We start from the raw sequence: 21,835 nt of genomic DNA on the forward strand, positions 1-21,835 counted from the left end.
TCCTGTCTGCACTTTGGTTTCGAAGTCTGTTGAATGAGTGCATTGGTCTAAATACCCTCTCAGTTCTCTCCCAGATAGGAAAAATTCTATGAAATCTATTACAATGCTAGAAGACCTTTCTCCTTCCATCTGTCAGCTACAACATATTCACTGTTATAGCTTTCTTTTGTGTATTGTTGTAAGTTCCTTGAAGACAGGATTTGTTGCTTTCTCTTAGTTCAATCTCCAGCATTTTAGCCTAGTTCCTGACACTAATAAATGTTTATTGCATTGAATTATATTGCTATCCTCAAATCATTTGAATATTATAAACTCAAGCAAAATCAACCAGTAATTGTTTGTTGTATGTCTACTGTGAGCCCAAGACTGTAAATAATTGTGCTGGAGTATAATCAAAAGATTGCTGAATTTGAAGTTTAAAGACCTGAGTTTTTAATCCTGACTTTGCTTCCATGTCAAACCTGGAAAGTAATTTATCTTAATTTACCTCAGTTAACTCATCTGCAGCGTTAAAAGAACAATACATATAGCTTTCCTCCCTTGAAGAGTAGTTGTTCAGAGATCATTTTGTAAATGACAAAGCAGTGCATAAATGTCAATTGTTATTATTATTATTGTAATTGTTTATGGAATGAATGAGAAAAATTGATGTAAGTCATTCCAAAGCCAAACAGATGATTTTAAAAGTATCTTCTCTTTCAGATTACCTGTGAAACTTCTCTCCCTCTGTTAAACACATATAATCAAAAGGAGTTTAAATGTTTTCCATTCTACTTTGTGAAGTTGTGTTCATCAGAAGTTTCAATTGTACTAGTAAAGGCCAGTTTGGGTTTTGATGGAAGCTGTTGTTGTTGTTCTCAAAGAGGACCAATGATATCAGGAAGGTACTGTCTTGACATACTCATGGATTGGATTTAAGTGAGGCACAACTGTGCAAAGTCATCAGCCTCACTCTCTCCTCCGGAGTCATTGGGGTCCAGTGGTAAACATAGGTCAAGATGACTGCAGATGGCTCCTGACAATGAGAGACCTTGGCCTTTTTAAGCTAAGATCTTTCCCAGGTCTCGGTTTGTTTGAAGCAACACCCATTCAGTGATTCGAGGGGTAAGAAATGAGAAAAAAAATGGCCTCTTTTACCTACTCAAGAAAAGGGGGGGGGATCAATCTTGGAAGGGAAGATGTGCTTCAGGGTTTCTGGTCAGAACAGGAAAAAAATTGTTATTTACATTCTCTCTGAGCCTACAAAATCCAAACAGTAACCAACTGAGCCTTTGACTGTGACCTGTTTATTATTGCCCCAATCAACAAGAGTCAGAGTGATTTAGGTTTAAGGCATGGTCAGGAAGCTCCATTTGAATCCCAACGGGCTTTATCAAAGTCTGGTTTTTTAGAGTGCTATTTCAAGAAATTTATATTCTTTTTGGCAGAGCATCCATAAGTAAGGTTATGCTTCCCCATGTGGATGAAGGAAGGAAAAGAGGGAGGGAACAGTATTGCCCAACTGAAATTGGCCAATTGGGTCCCCAGTGAGGCAATTGCTGTTACTCACATGTTGTTGTCCATCCTTCCTTCTCACAGAGGACCAATGATATCAGGAAGGTGGCTTGTAAGTGAATTGGATTTAAATGAGGAAGGGCTGAGCAAATTCATCAGCCTTCCTCTCTAGAGTCTTCTGGATCCAGTGGCAAGACATAGGTCAGGATAATTGGATTGGATAGAGGAAGGGAAAGAGGAATTGAATAAGCATTTATTAAGCATCTACTATGTGCCAGAACTGCACTAAGTACTTTTACAAATATTATCTCATTTGATCCTAGATATCCTGTGGAGTAGTGCTATTATTATCCCCCAATAATAGTTGAGGAGACTTGTTCAGCATCATACAGCTAATAAGTGTCTGAGACTAGATTTGAACTCAGGTCTTCTTGATTTTTTTTAAGGTCTAGCTCTCTATCTACTACACCACTTAGCTTCCAGGCCTCTGGAAAGTGTCCCAAAATGTTTCATGCTTACTGCTACTATATTATACTTTTTGGAAAGGGGAAAGGCTGGCCACAAAGACTGAATACGGCAGTTACCCTGTATTCAAGGGAGGCATGAATCCAGAGGATTAATAAACACTTCTTTCCTTTGCCTCCCCTCCTAATCCCTGACTCAGCCACCTTCTCTTAAGTATTTACAAAGTGAAGAAAAAACAGGGAAAAAAAGAAACCAAGTCATATAACCCTGGCAGAGAATTGGGGCACATTCTGTTGCAAGAAACTTTTAAAGCCAAGTTTCCCGGAAAGGAAAGTTACCTCCTTAAAGCTTGCCTGCTCATTTGCTCTTTTTTTTTTTTTAATATAGATATTTTTTGAGCTATTTAATCCACCATGTAGAATCTGGTCTTGAATTTGCTAGGAGACTGTGAAGTTGCCCTCTATGATTACACAGCTGGTACAAAGTTCACTGTGAGTTCATTCCAATATTGCAGGTTCTTCGTCTTTTATGTAATTATCTCTAATCGTTTGGAAAACAGGAAGACATAGTATCATGTGCAAGAATCGGCGCAATAAACATGTTCTCTTCCCAATTTACACATAGAGTGTCCCCCCGGGGGACCCCGGCCCCCTCCTGACAGCTTTAATAAAAGATGATGGATCTTTTCAAACTGACAGGGTAGAAGGATCGAAAATTCCCATCCGTATTGTTTTCAGCATCAGTATACAAGAGCCGTATGTGTTCTCAGAAAGTTGTTAGTATTTGCCTGTAAGCAATGGGGCTCTATTATTTTTCCCTCTGTTTAGAAAAGACTTCTTCAGGATTCTATCCAACCTGTATAGTATTAGATTGCTAAATTGCATACAAAGGGAAAACAGATTTAGAAGGAACAAAAAAGGAGATAGAACTTGAAGGGGCAAGAAATGTTTACCCAACTACAAGTACAATTCTGGTATTTCAAGGAAGCTTTGACACTTGTGTAGCTCTAAACCAGGCCTCATAGAGCAAATGATGGAGGCAGAAGGCGAGAGCAAGATCTGTGAGAGAGAACAAGATCTTAAATTGCCCAAAGCTTTAAACTTTACTTTTCTAATCGGTATTCAAAGAGGAAGTCTGTGAATTCATCATAGAATTTTCTAACTGCAAGGAAATACCTTAGAATATAAATTAATGACAATAGAAGGATCCTGAGAGACTGTCTTGTCTTGTCTCCTTATTTTATAAATAAGAAAGCTGAGGATCAATCAGCAATTGAGTTTCTGTCATTCAGTCTGTTGGGACCCAGAGTGTGATTTTTGTTTGTTTTTAGGATCTGAGGAATTGGTTTCTTTAATACCAGCCCTCAGAATCTCCAGCCCCTTTTGTGTACTCTGCCCATCATAAGGGGGATAGAAACATAGATGGAGATAAAGAGGGTTGCCAGTATTTGGTATTCAGAAGAGTCCTCAAAGCAGTGGACTGACCTCTTTCAAAAAAAATGCTTAAAAGGCCACATGTGGTGGCAAATTAGTTCTGGGGTTGTCTCCTCTGTCCCCACCCCCTTGTTTGTCTTTGGCACGAGATATATTTCTCACTGCATGTGTTTTGTGACTGCACTTGGCTAACTGAAGTTTGTTCAGCTGTCCATTCCCCAACTAATCCAGCATCTTAAAATAAAAACAAACAAGAGGATACTTTGGAGAAAGGATACCAAGTGAAGACACTGAGGATTATTTGTTTCTAAACCCTGGCTAAGCAGCTCTAAATAGAGCTGGTCCTTTTCTTTCTTTTAGAAAGAAAATGAATCTAGTAAAGGACAGAAAGAGTCATTGAAACAGATAAGGCATGTTCATATCTGCATCTCTTCTCTTTGGGTCCCTGACCCAAGGAAACAAGATGGGAAGATCGCTGCTTTGTCAAAAAAAAAAAAAAAAAAAAGGCGGAGGGGGGGGCAACTAGTTTCCATAGTGACTAGGCTAGAGCCAGCCAACTTTGAACTGAAGGGACTGGCACATTCCTTCTAGCCAACATGCCTGGGCAACCCACAGAGTGTAGTATGGTCCCCCAGCATGCTTTGTTACAATGGAAGAATTCTGTGGGTTGTCCCCCAACTTGAAGTGCTCATTCCAGGAAGTAGGAGAGGAGTCAGTGTCATGTTCAGGGCTCCTGTTTGAGCCCTAGGAAGATTACCTGTGGATGGAGCTTCTATTCCTGAAGAATCTTCTGACTTGAATGGGATGTGCAGCCACCATCAGATACTTGCCAAGAAATATAGGTACCTTCTTACCACATTTTTTAAATCTTTTGGCCATATCCTTCCTGATAGGAAAGGTTAGCGGGAATCCTACTGATCTGATAATGATTAAAATAATAATAGTGACATTGAAAAGACCCAAGGATGGGAATAAAGAGAATTGTGTTGCGATACTGTCTTTCTCACTGATTCCCCATGTGACCTGAGACAAGATCTTTACCTTCTCTTTGTCTTAGTTTCTCCATCTATAAAATGAGAGGGTTATATGTGATGATTTCTAATTTATATTCTATGAGTATCTTATAATTTCATATCAGTAAATATTTGTTCAGGTAAGCTATTCAGTGAATAGAATGCCTGGTTTGGAATCAGAAGGATCATCTTTATGAGTTTAAGTCTGACCTCAGAAACTTACTGGTTGTGTGACTGGGCAAGTCACTTAACCCTACTTGCATCATTTCCTCATCTGTAAAATGAGCTGGAAAAGGAAATGGGAAATCACTTTAGTATCTTGGCCAAGAAAACCTCCCATGGGATCATGAACTGAATTGAACACAACTGAACAAAACAAATATTCATTTGAGATTATAGATTTCCAAAGGACAAGGATAATTTGCTTATTTTGTATCTTACATGTGGCAAGGGGACACAACAAGTATCTAATAAATACTTGTCTGGGATTTGTAAAGTTAGCCTTTTGACAACCACAGACAGGAAAATCACTGTTAATTAGAGAAATGCAAATTAAAATAATTCTGAGGTACTATCTCACACCTCTCAGATTGGCTAAGATGACAGGAAAAGATAATGATAAATGTTGGAGGGGATGTGGGAAAACTGGGACATTGATACATTGTTGGTGGTGTGAAATAATCCAACCATTCTGGAGAGCAATTTGAAACTATGTCCAAAAGGTTATAAAACTGTGCATACCCTTTGACCCAGCAGTGCCATTGCTGAGTCTATATCCCAAGAAAATCATAAAGGAGGGAAAGGACCTACAATGTGCAAAAAAAAAAATGTTTGTAGCAGCTCTTTTTGTGGTCACAAATAACTGAAAAAGAGTAGATGCTCATCAGTTGGAATGACTGAATAAGTTGTGGTAATGTAGATAACATTATTTTTTTAAAAATCACAATTTTGAAAGATTTACCACAATAATTAGTCATGATTATAGAGAACTGATAATAAAGAATGCTATCTGTCTAACTGGCAAAGGTGATAAGCTAATATGTAGAATGAGATATATTTTTGGACATGGCCAATATGGAAATTTGTACTGCTTCACCGTACATACCATTACAAGGATTTTGGGTTTTTTTTTTCTAGTAGGAGAAACTGGAAAAAAAAAGTTTGAAAATAGAAAAAAATAATTTTAAAAAGCATCATCCAGGAAATAGAAAAGGAGAGGAGAAATCGGGTATTTTAGGAGAATGAGAGGAAGGCATCATCACTGGTACTCATGAATTTTTTTGATCTAGAGGAGCCGCTAAAAAGAATTTATGAGATGAATAGATTACTTACTATGTAAGTAAAAATAAAATTACTTACTATGGCCAGGTATTTCTAGGTAATGGGTACCCAAAGATTTTAAAAAAAAAAAAAAAAGGAACTTTTCTTGCCCTCAAGAAGCTAATCTTCTCACAAGTGAGCACTTACTTACTCTCTACTTAAAGACCTTAAATGATAAAGGATCCGCTACTTCTCAAAGCAATACATTCTACTCTTTGATAACTAGGTTAGGAAGTTTTTCCTAACCTCACAAAACAAGTCTAATCTCTTCCATATGACAGCCCTTTTAAAGACAAATATCATGACCTTTCCTCCCCTCATACACATATCTTCTCTTCTCTAGGTTAAACATTCCTAGTTCTTTTAACTTTCACTATCTTAATAACCTTCCTGTGGATATTCTTCAATTATGAATGTCCACTGAAGTATTAACAGTTGATTAACTGTTCAGGAAGGAGAATATAGTTTGCCCAAGGTCACATAATAAGTTCATGGTAGAGCATAGATTACAATTTAGGTCTTAATATTTTCCTGTGAATCATCTTATATTTCATCTAACTCCCTCAGTTGCTGTCATTTCAGATGTTAATATGCCAGAATTTCCAATTTTTATGCACATAACTACACATCTAGGGGGAAGTTGCAAAAATCTTGAAATTACCTTAAAAAAATAGAATAAAAAGCTGACTGGCCGGGTGCCTTGTTTCCCAGCTGAGGCTGGATCTGCTTTTTCTCAGTTCTCTTATGGGCTTTTATTTTGACTGGGCTTAATGGTTGTTTTTAAAATGCCTTTCAATACGTGATATATTGTCCTATCCTAGTCCTTGTGTTATAAGTAGGCCCCTTGCTTGGGTGATTTATTGCCTTTCATTTTATAGGCAGAAATCAGAACTAACTCTACAAAAAGCAGTAACATTTCAAAACCCACATGCCCCAAAAGTCTACACTGGCTACCTGATTATTGCCCATCACTTAATGTGATGAGTTCTTCTTGTCCCTATCTCCTATTCCTTCTCCCACAGGATAAGAAATCTAATATCAGTGTATATCTTTTTCCTTTCTGCAGGTGCCTCAGGGATTTATCAAGGGGCAAATGGCTTAACCAACTCAGCAGGATTTGGAACCATGCATCAGGTACAGAGCCATTAGTGATAGATTGGAGGGGGCATCTTTTTCCTTATTAAAGCAAAATATTAGCTTAAAATCAGCATTTGGGCAAACTACTGGTACAGTCTTAAATAATTTTTTCATATGCTCTTTTTATTTTTGCTTGGATTTGGCTATGATTTGGGTTAGAGCTTAATGCTAGAAATATTATCACAATCCTCACTCTCATTTTGTGTGGCACTTTACAAATTATCCTTGTAATAAACCTTGTTTAGCAAAGTTATTTCTCTTTGGCTAAGACAGGTAATCCCCATTTGACAGATGAAGAAGCTGAAACTGAGAAATTATAACTTATCAGAAATTATAACAAAGCTAATAAATGTCAATGATGAGATTCAAATCTAGGTCTCCTGACTCCAAGTTAGCATTCTTTCCATTATTAAACACACTTGATGAATCCAATTAAATCCTAATAATAAATGGCTTTGGCTGCATTATCAAGTGTTAGCCCTCCCTGCATTGAGTAACACTCTAGCTGAGGAGGCTATAGGGTACATTGGATAGAGTTTTGGGACTGAAGTTAGGAAGACCTGACACTTAGTAGCTTTTGACCACGGACAATTTATTTAACTTCTGTTTGCCTCAGTTTCCTCAACTGTAAATTGGAGACAATAATAGGATTATTGCTTTTAGGGTTATTGTGAAAATCAAACAAGATAATATGTGTAAAGCATTTAGCACAGTGCCTGGCAAAGAGTGGACATTTCCCACTTCCCAAATAGGTATCCCCAGAATGTTATAAAAGGATTGAAGTGTGTTTGCCATCTGTAAATGAGGTTTCAAAGACTACCAAACCCATAGCTGGACATAATATTAAAGGAACAAGCAAATTTTTTTTTCTTTCTGATTCTTAGTTTCCTAATCTATCAGTCTGGGAAATTGAACCAAAAGATCTCTAAAGGCCTTTTGCTCTAAAATTAAAGGGAAGTAAAAGCTATCTCTGAAAATTGCTTTATATGTTCTGTCGCTCTAAACTCTGGTCCCATCAACAATATTTTACTATTTTTAAGTTTGTTGACAATAGTCATTTTCCTTGAAACAAAGAAAAAACAAAGCCATCCCACATTAGCAACTTCATCTCATAAGATATTGAACCAGAGATCTTGAAGGCCCACTAGTACAATCCCCTCAGTTTTATGAATGAAATCAGGAGACTACCAAAGCCACATAGTATTAAATATTTGAACCTAAGTCCACCAATCCAACTCCAAAAGGAACAGTCTTGTCTTTCCTATTTATATTGTGCTGTTGCCTCTGACTGTTTATACTACATTCCACAAACAACAGTACTAGTCTTTTACTGAGAGTAAGTTTTTCCTTATCAGTTCACTAATTGAGATGATTCAATTTCATTGAGATTGACTGAACACAGTATTTTAGTAGGATCAATAAAGAAAAGACAGCTAAGATAGTGGGAGAACAAAGAAGCATACCATATAAAAAGTGTCTATAGGAACTAGTGATGGTTAGCCCAGAGAAGAGAAGGTTTTGTTGCAAGGGAAGGAGATGGCTCTTAGTATATTAAGGCATATCATTGACATTTTTGGTCAAACTTATTTCATTTAGCTTTAGAGAACAGAACTGAAATCACTGGGTTTTTTACAAGGATTGTATTTTTGTAATTTTACAATTCTAAATTTAAATTTATAATTTTACAATTACAAGGAGGTGGTTTCTAGGTCATAAGAAAAAGAAAATTTAAATTAAATAGATTAAAAAGCATAGCAAGAGCTATATGAACTGATGCAAAGTGAAGTGAAAAGAACTAGGAGATCTTTGTGCAGAGTAATAGCAATGTTGTAATGACCTTCAACTGGGAAAGACTTGACTATTCTGATTAATACAATGTTTCAATTCAATTCCGAAGAACTCATGAAAAAATACTATGCATCTCTAGCAAGAGAATTAATGAACTCTGAATGGAAATAAAAGTATGATTTTCTTGCTTTTTTTCCCCTTTTTTCTTTCTTTACAATATGGCTAATATCGAAATGTTTTGCATGATTTTACATGTATAATTAATATCATTTTGCTTGCCTTCTCAATTAAAAGGAGAAGGATGATAGGAAGGGATAAAATTTGGAACTCAAAATTTGAAAAGAAAAGGATGTTATAAATAAATAATGTGGGGGATTTTAATTACATAAATCCTTTGGCAAAACATAACAAAAAATGATGAATAACATAAGCAGTATTCTTCATGAAATTCCAATTGTGGAGAACCACATGAAATAATATGGGAGAATATGTCCTATCTCTCTTGTTAGAGATGTGTTCAAGGGTATTATATTAACACCCACAAAGAGAGTATGGAGATTAGTGAGCACTGCTGTTGTAACTAAAGATAGTTTTAAAATTTTTCATAACTACAACAAACATCAGTGCCTACTCCCACTCCTAACACTAGCTTTGCTCATGTATTTTTTTGCTTCAATTTAGGTTTTCAAGTGTAAATCAAATATATAATTAAACAAAAAGCAATCATTCATTTGCTGTATTCCATTATGTCCTGATAGTTCCTCAGTAAATCTTTCCCTCCTAAATCTCTGATTTTTTTTTAAACCTAGAGCCTTGAAAAGTAAAATGAATTTGCCTTATGGGATAGTACATTCTAGAGCCTTCTTCCTTCAAGCAGAAGCGGGTCTGGTTACCACTTATCAGGGATGTTGTATGACCAGCTCATGATTCACATGGAGTATTCATTATTTGCATAGAGTCTGTACAAAGTAAACATCAAATTTAGTTCCAACTATGCAATTTTGTGACTCTTCTCATTCTCTAGACCCCAAATCATGGCTGAAATGGAAGGGTAATGGGAGGGTAAGAAATGATGTTTTATTTCCTACCTTTGTCTTTTTATGTTTTCTAAGGAATATCCATCCTACCCAGGCTTTACTCAGAGCCAATACTCCCAGTATTACAGCTCTTCCTACAACTCTCCATATGTGTCTGCCAACAGCATCAGTCCTTCACCTCTTTCCACATCCACATATGCACTTCAGGAGTCTTCACACAATGTTACCAGTCAGAGCTCAGAGTCACTTTCTGGTAAGTATACTGTATCATGAAAAGGAAGAGTAGAGTTGACAGACTCATAGATTGAAATCTGGAAGGGATCTTAGAGATTATCATGATCAGCCCCTTTATTTTACAGACAAGGAAATGGGGAAGTGAAGTCATTTAGCCCAGGGTCACACTGGTGGAGTCTGATGAGATTTGAAACCAAGTTTTCCTGAACCCAAGTGCTGTACCCATTACACCAAGCTATTCTCATGGGTATTTAGTAGACCATTGTAGCTGTTCATGGCACTGTTCTTGGCACACAGCAAATGAAAGATACAGAGCCTGCCCTCAATGCATAGAGCTGAAATGAGAATTTAGATTCCAGATTTTATTTTAATTTAAAAACGAAAACATCTCGATTCTCTTTTTCTTTTGTTGTTGTTCAGTCATTCAGGCATGTCCAAATCTTCTTGACCCTCTGAACAATTAGCAAGCCAATACTGTCCATGGGGTTTTCTTGGCAAAGACACTACAGTGGTTTGCCATTTTTTCTCCATTCCTATTTCCCTTAGCATTTACTCATTCATCAAATAAACTTCCTATATTTCCTACAAATCCTCATAGAATTTCTAAGAGGATCAAGTATGAAGGTATGTAATAAAATAAATTTATATCAACACCTACTATATGGCTTATATTCTACTCCATGGATTGGGGGGGGGGGCGATGCGTCAGGGAAGGGGTACAAAGATAAATAAGATGAAACAATTGCCCTTTAAGAACTGACATACAAATAACAATAATACATAGTAAGTGCTTAAAAGTTTGCAAGGCTTTTACTTACATTATCTCATTTCAGTTCAGTACTGCCTACTTCATAGAGTTCTTAGGAGAAAAGCACTTTGCAAGTATTAAAGCATTATATAAATATAAATGTCTATTATTGTCATTGACTGAGAGAATCAGGAGTCTTCCTGGAGGAGGTTGTTAGTTAAGCTGAGCTTTGAAGTATAAGTAGGGTTTCAATAGGCAGAGATGTAGGGAAGTGATAGTGAAAGAGAAAGGAAAGCCTTAGGTATGAGATCACCTGGCACAAGAATGAAGGAATGCTAGAGTATGTAGTAAGAGGAAAGATACTGAATAATTGAATTAATTTAGAAAGTGTCATTGTTTTATTATATTAACTCAACTTTTCCATGAGTAATTAATATTTCCCCAACTATTCTCTTTTTCTCTAAACAGTATTTTGAAATATTTATAGTTTATTGTTTTAAATGCTGAGCTCCCATATGTAATTAAGTTTTTTTGAAATCATATCTTTTCTCTCTCATATAAGGAGTAAAGTCCCTTAAAAGTAGCATCTCTTTAATGAAATATTGATGGTTGCTAAAATCATGTGCTTTTGGTGGCTTAAAAGCTTTATTTTTAAAAAATATTGTGAGGAATTTTTGATTGCCAGTCTTTCTATAACCTTCAGAGTTCTTCCACAATTTTCTGAAGCACTATTATCTACACCACTAATATAACTATGTTCAGTTCATTCCTTCTTTGAACTCCCAGCGTCTTTTAGTTTAGACAGTATAATCTCACAACCTTTTGATTAGGCGCCATCTTATATTCTTTAGCTCCATAAGCTGATAAGCCCCTTGAGGACAATGATGTTCTCCCTCTCTTGCACCACCATCCCCATTATTTGTTTTGTATCCCACAACATCAGGTATGAAGGCAGGTCCTTAATATTCCCTTAACAAATTGATGGATTGGTAATGTGGATCACCTCTAATATCTGCTTCCTTCCTGAGTAGAATTCTTAGTGGCTTTGGAAAATTGATTTCATCTTCTACTTTTACCACCAGCAAGGGTGATTTCATCTTTCAGATATAATGAGAGAACCAATAGTTTATGAGTTCCCTTGAATACTACATAAATTGACTCATTCATGAGTTCTATTTCTTAATGAGGTTTAGAGCCTGGAACAGTAGAATAAAGTAATAGTTTGCCTGTGGTCAAAAAAAATATTAATAATAGAGTTGTGTATTTATATATCTTTTAATCAGAATAATATTCCTTACATTTATTCTGTATTTTAAAGTTTACAAAGTTCTTTCACATGTACTTTTATTTCATCCTCACAGTAGTCCAAGATTAGCAGAACAAATATTATCACCATCCCAAATGTACTGAGGCTTAATGGAGCTGGTTTGTTTACCTAAGGTCACTCAGTTAGGCAGTAGCAGAGTTAGATCTTGAGTCCAGAAGTTTTTAACTGTTGGTCCAGGTCTCTATATTTCAAATGTTCAAAGATGGTCCTTTTCCTCATTTTCATTTCATAGTTCAAGAAAGCTGGATTTTCACTGGTACTCAATTTTTTATATTTTAGTATCTCCAAAAAATATTTTTTCAGAGAGAAAAAAAGACTAGGAAATCAATGAGAAAATTAATGTGTCAACGAATGTAAAGGAAGAGAACAATCATCAGTTAGCATTCTATTCCCAATCCAATAATATATAAACCTCAGGCCTTGATGATAAAGGCACATAAGAATGTGGCTTAACTGGGAATGACTTCCAACATAACAGAAAAGAACAATATGTTCCTTTGATGAATTTTTTGGAATTGTCTTCCTCTGTTTCCCATTTTTCTATGATTGTGTGACACCAAGATAAGTGGTTGGGATGGCTTTTACTGTGCATCTAACAAATGTACATAAAATCTAATGGCATGGATAATTAAGTCATTTATAGCTGAGCTTTCTTATTATTTCTTCAGCCCTCTTGTCTGTCTATTTTAAAACACACATATACACAGAGAGTTAGTGTCTCTTAGAAATTTCTCATAAAAAGCTCCAGTACTTTTAAAATTATCCAGAATCTCCTTGAGTGGTTAGTTTCGAAGTTCTGAAGACGCAAATGGTTTATAGCATTACTGACAGATCATTATCCTCCTTTTATTGGTCGAATACGATATTCAGATGTTATTCTTCCCCTCCCCACTGTAGTTTTCATTGGCATGTGATAACATTTATATAAAATACCACACAATTTGCAGCTGATTGCAGCATACTTCAATTGGATGGTCTGCTGATTTAGAGTACAAAACCTGAACATCTGACATTACTCAAAACTAATATTTGGGGTTTTTTTAAAAAGTATGATCACAAAATCTCTAAAAGGAGTTGAAGGATTTTCTTGTTTCAATTCAACAAACATTTATTAAATATCTACCATGTGAAAAGTACAGTATAAGGGGCAACTAGGTGGTGCAGTGGATAGAGCACCAGTCCTGAAGTCAGGAGGACCTGAGTTGAAATCTGATATCAGACATTTAACATTTCCTAGCTGTGTGACCCTGGACAACTCACTTAATCCCAGTTGCCTCAGCAAAAAAAAAAAAAAAAAAAAATGAAGGAAAGAAGGAAGGTAGGTACAATATAAGGACAGCAGAGCAAAAATTAAATAGTCACTGCCTTAGAAATCTTTTAGTTAATCTAATATGGAGAAAAGACACATACACATCAACACACATACACACATACTCACACATGCATGCTGTAATAGAAAATAGTGTATAAATACTTAAGATACAAATCAAGAGATATGTGGAAGGTCAGGCTCAGAGAAAGGAAAAGACCTTCTGATATGTTCTCATTTTAAAGAAATCATCAGAGAAGGCTTCATGGAAGGATAGATGTTTATCAAGGTTTGGAAGAATTTTCAGCAGGTGAAATTTGGTGAGGGTGGGTTAAAAGGAAGGAGAAAGAAAACAAAAATTTCTAGAGATAATGATGTGAGCAAATATATTAGCATAGAAAATGTGGGACATGGATGAGGGACAGCTAGTAATCTAGAATGACCAGAGAAAGAGTATATAAAGGGAATTACTGTAAGAGAAATCTGGAAAATAGACTAATACAAGGTTAAGAAAGATTAATTGTACATGTCAAGCTAAGGAACTTAGATTGCTATTCAAAAGTTAGTGAACTGAAAGAAAGATTTTAGAAAGAAGCTTCTTAAGAAGTTTATTCAAGCATATGATTGAAAGATTACAGATGGGAAGAATGAATGAATGCCCAAGTGCTAGTGCCACAAAAGAAAAGGCTAGACAGCCCTTGCTCTCAAGGAGCTCAGACTTTAATTGGGAGAGGCAATACATAAAGTCAGTAATTCAGTGGATAGAAAAGCCCAGAAGTTCTAAGGGTGTGGCAGTGGGACAGATCTAGAGAAGCAATGGTTAAAACTTGAACTGACTCATACACCTCCCCTTTTACTTGCATGGTTTTATTTCAATGCCTTATTACCTTTCACCTGAACTGTTACAATAGTTTCCTAATTGGTCTCTCTAATTTCAATCTTCCCCATTCTCCATCTGTCCTCCACAAAATGCCAAAATTATCTTTCTCCAAAAAAAAAAATCTGACTATGTTCCTCCCCAGTCACAAAAACTTTCTATGGCTCCCTCTAGCATAAATTACAAACTATTCACTCTGGGATTTTAAATTCTGGCTTTCTCAGGTAAAAAAAAAAAAAAAATCAGCGCTAGAGGAAAAAAAAGTCTTTGTGTGTGGATAACAGAAGAAGTTGACAATTACAATTTTAATACTCATTTTGTGTAATGAAATTTAGTCCCTGAAATGCTTTTTAACTTGATTTCTGTGCTGTCTCGATGCAAGATATTGTATATATGCTGCAGCAAAAATGATTTTGGTATGAGAAACATGTACAGTAATTATTGTGAATATGTAAAACTTTTGGACAAATAGGTGACAGGAGAATGTCATTTAAAAAAAAAGTAAACTGATGAAAAACAGTACTTGTCATAAAATAAATACTTTGTCACCACTAGAAAAAAATTGACTTTCTAGATTTAATTTATATTACTTGCTTTCGTGTTGTAGCCAAACTGGCCTACTAAGTTGTTCATGAACTGGGCATTCCCTCTCCCATTTATATACCCTATCTCTCTTGCCTGGAAATGCATTCCTTCTCAACTGACTCTTAGAACCTTCAACTTCCTTCAGACTAGCTCCTACTAGCTCATCTGTGAAGCCTTTCCTTCTTTTTTTTGTTCATCCCCTAGGAGTTAGTATTCTTTCCTACCTCAGATTGCCTTGTCATTCTCATATATGTATGTCTTCCTGATAGGGGTGCGCTAACTTGGGTCCATGCATAAGTTTCAAAGAATCCATCAATTTGATTGAGGGGGAAAAAATCTTTATTTTCATAAGTCTGTAACTAAAATTTATCATTTTCTTGAATTGAGTAAAAGTATTCTTCTTTGACAGGGGCCCATTGTCACTGGACTGTGAAAGGGATTCCTTTTACAAAAAAATTAGGTAGAGGGCCCTTCTACCAGAAAACTATGCTCTCTGAGGACCAGAATGCCTTCATTTTTGTCTCTGTATCTCTAGCACAGCTGCATGGTACTTAGATACTTAATATGCTAAGCACTCTCGCTGCTGCCCATTAAATTATAAGATTATAATAAACAAGGTCTGTTTTGAGGCAATCTTTATACTTAGCCACTCTGATCAATTAAATGATCCACAGAAATTCCAAAGGACTTATGATGAAAAATGTCCTCCACCTCCAGAAAGGGAACTGATAAATTCTGAATGCAGATTAAAGTATTTTTTCACTTTGTTTTTATTTTTCTTGCTTTTTAAAAAAAATATGGGTAATAATAGAAATGTTTTGCATATTTTCACATGTGTAATAGGTATCATATTGCTTACCTTCTCAATGAGTGGGGGAGGGACTGGAAGGAGAGAGAACATTTGTAATTCAATTTTAAAATAAATTAATTTTAATGCTAAAATAAATAATTTTAAATGAATATGATAGAAATGTATGTGGGTATGTACCTATGTATGTACACTTAAAAAAAAACCCTCCAATCCTTATACCCTGAATACCTAGCATTAGATAGGGGCTTCCACTTAGCAGGATAAATAAAGGAACAGCCTTTTGCAGCAGGGAATGCATTCTGCAGTCAAACTGTAAAGTTTCTTCTAAAAGAGTTTTTTTTTCCTTTCTCTCTTGCTTACTGTCACATCCCTACTAGAAATATCTCCATGAATTTGAATATACTGCTCTCCCAAACCCTTTCTGAACAAATCATTGGACCAAATGCTGAAAAAAATGTTACTTCCCTTAATTCATTTAAGATGATATGATGTTTTAATATCTAAAATAGCCAGACTTGAAACCTGGAGGATTCAGCTTCAAATGCCACCTCTGACACATACTAGCTGTGTGATTCTGGACTAGTTACTTAACTTTTTAGTGGTCTATGCAGCTCTGCAAGACTCTCAGTTGCAGAGAAAGGGGCCACTATTGAGAGAGGAAGTTTTCCCTCTTGGAATTTCATATACTAACAAAATCAGGGGCCTGGTTCTTATTGGTATTTCTGTTCCCATTAAGTAATTATATATAAAAGTAAAATGAAACAAGATGGATATATGGAAGACAGAAAACTTTAGTCACAAAGATCTAATTATGTTCTTCCATTCAACTTTATGTGAGCAAAGTGACTCAGCTCAAATATCCTAAGGTTTGTTATTAGAAGGTACTATAGGGATCATCAGGCTTTCAACCTCTTCATTTCATAAGTAAAACCCAGAAAGAACTTGCCCAAGGTCACAAAGGGGATAAGTAGCAGAACTGGGATTATTTCATGAGACCCAATAAAATCTAGAGAGATATACAGATTCAGTTTTGGATAAACAGTTGGCAATAGAAAAGAAAAGAAGACCTTTGGGGAAAATTCTGGGAAAGTCAGTCTTCAAGAAGCTATTCCTGTACTCCCAGGGACATTTTTTCACAGTTTATATTCTTCGTGTAAGTAGTTCTGTGAGATAAAATTAATGGCCAAGCTCTTGACTTGACCTCTCTTTTCTTGCAGTACTCGAGTACAGTACACACAATGGACCTTCAACACCAGCAAAAGATGGAGACACAGACAGGCAACATCGGGGCTCTGATGGAAAGCTTCGTGGCCGATCAAAACGAAGTAATGACCCCTCCCCTACAGTGGATAATGAAATTGAGGTAACACAAGATCATTCTCCCTGAATTAGTGAATCCAATCAGGAGGCATTGCTAGGGGACTATACTATTTTATGGCACTAATAGACTTAGATTTTGTTCATGGTTCAAATCAAACCATGGTTCATGGTTGATCAATTTCAGACACATGGAGGTTGTCAACAAGAAAGACTAGATAATTGCAGCATCCATGAGGGACAAAGTGAAAAGGAAATGGATTTATGATTTTAAAAAGGAGATATTTCAGTTTAACAAAAAGAAAAACTTAATGTTAGATATTTTAAAAAGGATAAACAATGGAGATTGTTATCTCTCAGGCTGGAGATGTTCAAAAATAAAGTAGAAAAATCTCTTTCCTGGATGGTTTAATTATTCACTTGCCTAAATGAAGAAGATTGGAGTAGAGCTCACTTAATATCTCTTATATTTCTGTCACTGTTATTATTTTAAGATGTATTCTCAAATACATAAACTATCTCAGGGATTATTGGCCATATGCTGATATTTTCTACCATGTGGCATATTTGGATAAGAACACTTGTCAGAAATGTCAACTTTCAATGTGACAGTTGATGTAATGGGAGAAAGGGAGATGGTGATGGCTAAAGATAAGTACTAAAGTCCACAATTACAAAGAGTAGTTTAGAAAATCCATCAATCTAGGTTCTATTTATGTTACTTTTGTGAGGATAACTATTGTCTCATTCAAATGTGCCTTTTTTATTGGTTTCTACAAACAATATTGACTGAGTCTCAGTTCATGCTATGAAGTTCCATTACATTATTATTATTATTGTGTAGTAGCTTAGGACATTGGACTTATGATGGCAATATCTCTCCTACTGCATCCCACTTTTGTGGGACAAGGTGAGTAGGATAACAGATTCTTTGATCAAGAGAGAGGAAAAAAGAAAAGGAGAGATTATAATATGGTATTGATCAACTTTGCAGCCTTGAGTAATGATCCCTTTCTGAGTGGAACTTTTGAAAACCCAATAAGAACAAACAAATAGAAAGGGATAGTATTTTAATTCTGTGTATTAAAGCTAAAGAGAATTTACCTATTTTACATTTCTTTAGCTATTCTTATCATTCCTTTCCTGTTTAGAAGAAATAATGACAATTGCTCTCAGGAAAGAAATTACATAAAGGAAGAAAAGGTGTTGGATGAAAAAGATTTGAAAGAGAGAAAAATATGAGAAACATAGAATATTAGATTTGGAAGAAATCTCATAGAACATTTATATTTTACTTATATATCTTACTGATGAGAGAACTAAGACCTAAAAGTGGGAAGTGACTACTTCCAGATCACACAGGTAATGAAACAGTTGATTCCATATTCAAACCCAGTTTCTTGAACTCTAAGTCTCATGTACTCTCCACTGTGTGTGAATCCAGTCTCTACTAAATATAAATTGATGATTAGAGTTTTATTTTTTTAATAATCTGAAATTCACATTACTATCAGTTTGAGCTTGACTGCTTCTTTTACCAGACATCAAAGGAAATTTATGATCCTTCAGATTCAAAGACTAGGAAACCTAAGTTCTGAGTCCCAGTTCTGCCACTAACTTGCTGCATGCCCCCTTGAGCAAATCAACTTCCTCTCATTAGATCTCAGTTTTTCTTATCTGGAAAATGAGGGTATTTAACTGAGTAATTTCTAAGATCCCTTCTAACTCCATCCATGGGTCTAAGTCCTAATCCTATAAAATCTAAGTGTGACTTCTTTTTTCAATCCTCTGGATACCACACTATTCATACAAAGGAAATGTCAAAACAGCAATTAAAAAAGAAACCCAAAATACCGATTTCCAAAAAGTTTAGAACAGGTACCATTTTTTATCTTCTGAATATATAAGGACCTGACTTTATTCTGCAGTTCTTTCTGGTAATTTATTGTTGTAGTAGGTGCCTCTTCTTGCGGACTTTTCTGTGCATATCAGGAAAACAGGGGCACAGACATATGATTGATAGCATGGAGAACTAAAGGTTAACAATTGTGACTCACTGACCTGTTGATGTTTTGAAATATATATGTATTTAGGTGGGGTATTTCAGACTAGATACATGATCTGTGTGCCTTAAATGTTATGTTACTTATTGGTAACTCAATAAGTTCCTCTATGCCTCCTCCTCCCCACCTCCACTAGAATGAATTCCCATAAACTTGAAGATGTGAGCCAATTTGTCTCCATTTGCTTAATTTCTTTCATCACAGCGTGTGTTCGTGTGGGACTTGGATGAGACAATAATTATTTTTCACTCCTTACTCACGGGAACTTTTGCATCTCGGTATGGAAAGGTAAGCCTGTTCATCTTTTTTAACATTAATGTTTGTCCAGCCAAATTGCATTGAGAACTGTGGGGGCAGTTAATATGGCAGCTTCTCAGACAGATGCTGTCTATTCTGGTCAGACCAAATTCTTTAAAAACTCCTCTGGAATTTTCCTCTAACATATGAAAATCAAATTAGTTTGCTTTCCTATTGTCTCCATCTCCTTTTCTTTAAAAGTTTGTGTGTCGTTCAACTATTGCTCCATAGGACATAGCACTGTTATTCTTTAACTGTCTTTCTCCAAGGAAAAATAGGGTAACTTTGTGGCCAAAAAGGGATTATCCTAGCTTGAAATAATGTAACATACTGGCTATTGTTTACCTAAAGAATCTCAGACAAATGAGCTTCCTTTTCTTCTATATTTTTTTTGAAAGAAGAGGGAAACATTGTTGGCTGCCCAATATCTTAATGACAGTTTTACAGATGCTTTATCCACAACTCATTCTAGAGAAACATCAAATTAGAAATCTGGGTGAACACCTTAAAAACAAATGAATACCCAGGAAAACATAGAAATAGATGTAATGATGCAAAATATATATGGCTGTTAAGAAACCTTACCTTGACAAGTTCTTTTAGTTAGTTCCATAGATTTTATTTAAATGGAATACTGGCTGAAGAAACATCTGTATTCTTAATAGGTGGGAGGGAATAAGGGAAAGACAATGCTGTTATCGTCTCATTAGAGGTGGGTGACCTGTTTGGCAGCTGTTTCCACATATGGGTTAGAACACCGTAGCTTCATCAGAAACTGGAAAATAATCCTGTTTCTGTTTAGAGAACAGGAATATGATTTGACATCATCTCATAGCTTTTGCAGCTGGACATGTTTTACGAGGGTCCTAACAAGCTGGATGTATAATTAGCAAGATAGATTTATTGTCTGCCATTATGTTGTAAAGGATATAAAAATGGTGTTGGTGGTGTAGAAATCTGTTGCTGAGATGGAATTCTGTTAATATGTCTAGCAGTGCCTCCTAGAAATCCAGTACTCACTTCTGAACTGTAGTCTGTTCAGGTGAGAATCTAACTTGGCTGAAAACAATGGACTCGAAACATTCTGCAGCAGATGGACAGTCCATGTGCCAACTGTAGAAAACAGTATAATGGAAAAGATCACTGGAATCTAGGGGCCAGGAGACCTAGTTTCTAGTCCTAACTTTGCCACTAAATCACTGAGTGACCTTTGGCAAGTCAGTGGACCTTCATTCCCTTGTTGTTGTTGTTTACATTGTTGAATCAGTCACTTTTGATTCTTTGATTTGCATTGCCTTGGCAAAGATATTGGAATGGTTTGTCGTTTCCTTCTCCAGTTCATTACACAGATAAGGAAACTGAAGCAAACTGACTTAAGTGACTTGCCCTGGATCACAAACTAGTATTTGAATTTGAATTTGAACTCAGGTCCTCCTGATTCCAGATCCTCCTGATTCCAGGCCCAGCCTTCTATCTACTAAACTACTAGTTACCCCTGTTCCCTTAATGAAGGCTTAAACTAGATGAACTCAGACCAGGCTTCTTATGAACTCTTATGAAAAGAATCAATCATCAAGCCTTTGTTAAATACCTACTATGAGTCAGGCATTGGTGTAACAGCTACAAAAATGAAACAATCCCTATTCTCAGGGGGGAAAAATATAGTAAGTTCTACTCAATGTGCTCTGGATATCCAGTGTCTTCCCTGAACAATCTAGCTCAGTCCCACCTCCTCCATGAATCCTTCCCCATTTATTCCTGCCCACAGCAACCTCTCCCTTCTCCAAACTCCTATCTTTATAGCACATTTGGCCATTAATCATAGGCTGCCTTGCAACATTAGTAGTCTTTCTCTTCATTTCTCAAACTGGACTGTAAGCCCCTTAAGGGCAATCAGTGCTTGCTGTTTGATTGATTGAATGTACGTGCTGAAGGGACAAGTAATGAAGAACTGAAAAAAAGTTGAGTCCTTGAGGGAGAACTATAAGATATTCTTGGATCCATCTTTGGCTCTTTCCCATTATGAGACTCTTCTTTCCACTCCCTCATTAGCTTTTTCTGCAAGATGAAGAGTCGGCCTTGGGGTCATTTTGTGGCTCTCCTGGCCAAAAGTGCTTGTGAATCTATTTCTGACACTCTGTGGTCATGGATCTCCCCTTGGGGATTTCCCAGATCCCTGGGCTGTGAATTCGTGGTCTGTTTGGAATCTTAGCTGTGACCTACTTTGAATCTTGACTACTCGATCTACCACATGTCCACATAATATGGTCAGTGAACTCAGCCAGTGACCCTGCCTGCTGAGGTAGCTACAGAATCTTGAAACAATATCAGATTCTGAGATGTAAACACAAACCTGGATAAAGGATTTGTCTTCTACTTGGAGGCAGCTTAGTCTAGAACTTTATTGTTGTTGTTGCTGATGCTTGTGATATCTTAACTTGCGCGTGAATTGAATTTAATTGAGATAGAGCTCAATTATCAGCCTCACACTCTCCTCCAAAGTCATCAAAGTCCAGGGAAGAGACAAAAGTTAAGATAACTGTTGCTGGCCCAGGCCTAGTGTCAAGGACAGTTCAGTCC

At 36.2% G+C, this 21,835-nt stretch overlaps 1 protein-coding gene across 2 annotated transcripts in view; it reads left to right on the top strand.

Moving 5' to 3' along the window:
• EYA2 (EYA transcriptional coactivator and phosphatase 2) overlaps positions 1-21,835 on the top strand; it is a 228,772-nt gene that overhangs the window by 139,369 nt on the left and 67,568 nt on the right. For both annotated transcript variants that reach the window (XM_051976529.1, XM_051976530.1), the window contains exons 6-9: positions 6,792-6,859; positions 9,763-9,940; positions 16,796-16,941; positions 19,163-19,246. In XM_051976529.1, the coding sequence (XP_051832489.1) occupies positions 6,792-6,859; positions 9,763-9,940; positions 16,796-16,941; positions 19,163-19,246 (476 nt within the window). The remainder of the gene's footprint in view (positions 1-6,791; positions 6,860-9,762; positions 9,941-16,795; positions 16,942-19,162; positions 19,247-21,835) is intronic.

Source organism: Antechinus flavipes, chromosome 2 (assembly GCF_016432865.1).
Source record: "Antechinus flavipes isolate AdamAnt ecotype Samford, QLD, Australia chromosome 2, AdamAnt_v2, whole genome shotgun sequence".
Taxonomy (NCBI): Eukaryota; Metazoa; Chordata; class Mammalia; order Dasyuromorphia; family Dasyuridae; genus Antechinus; species Antechinus flavipes.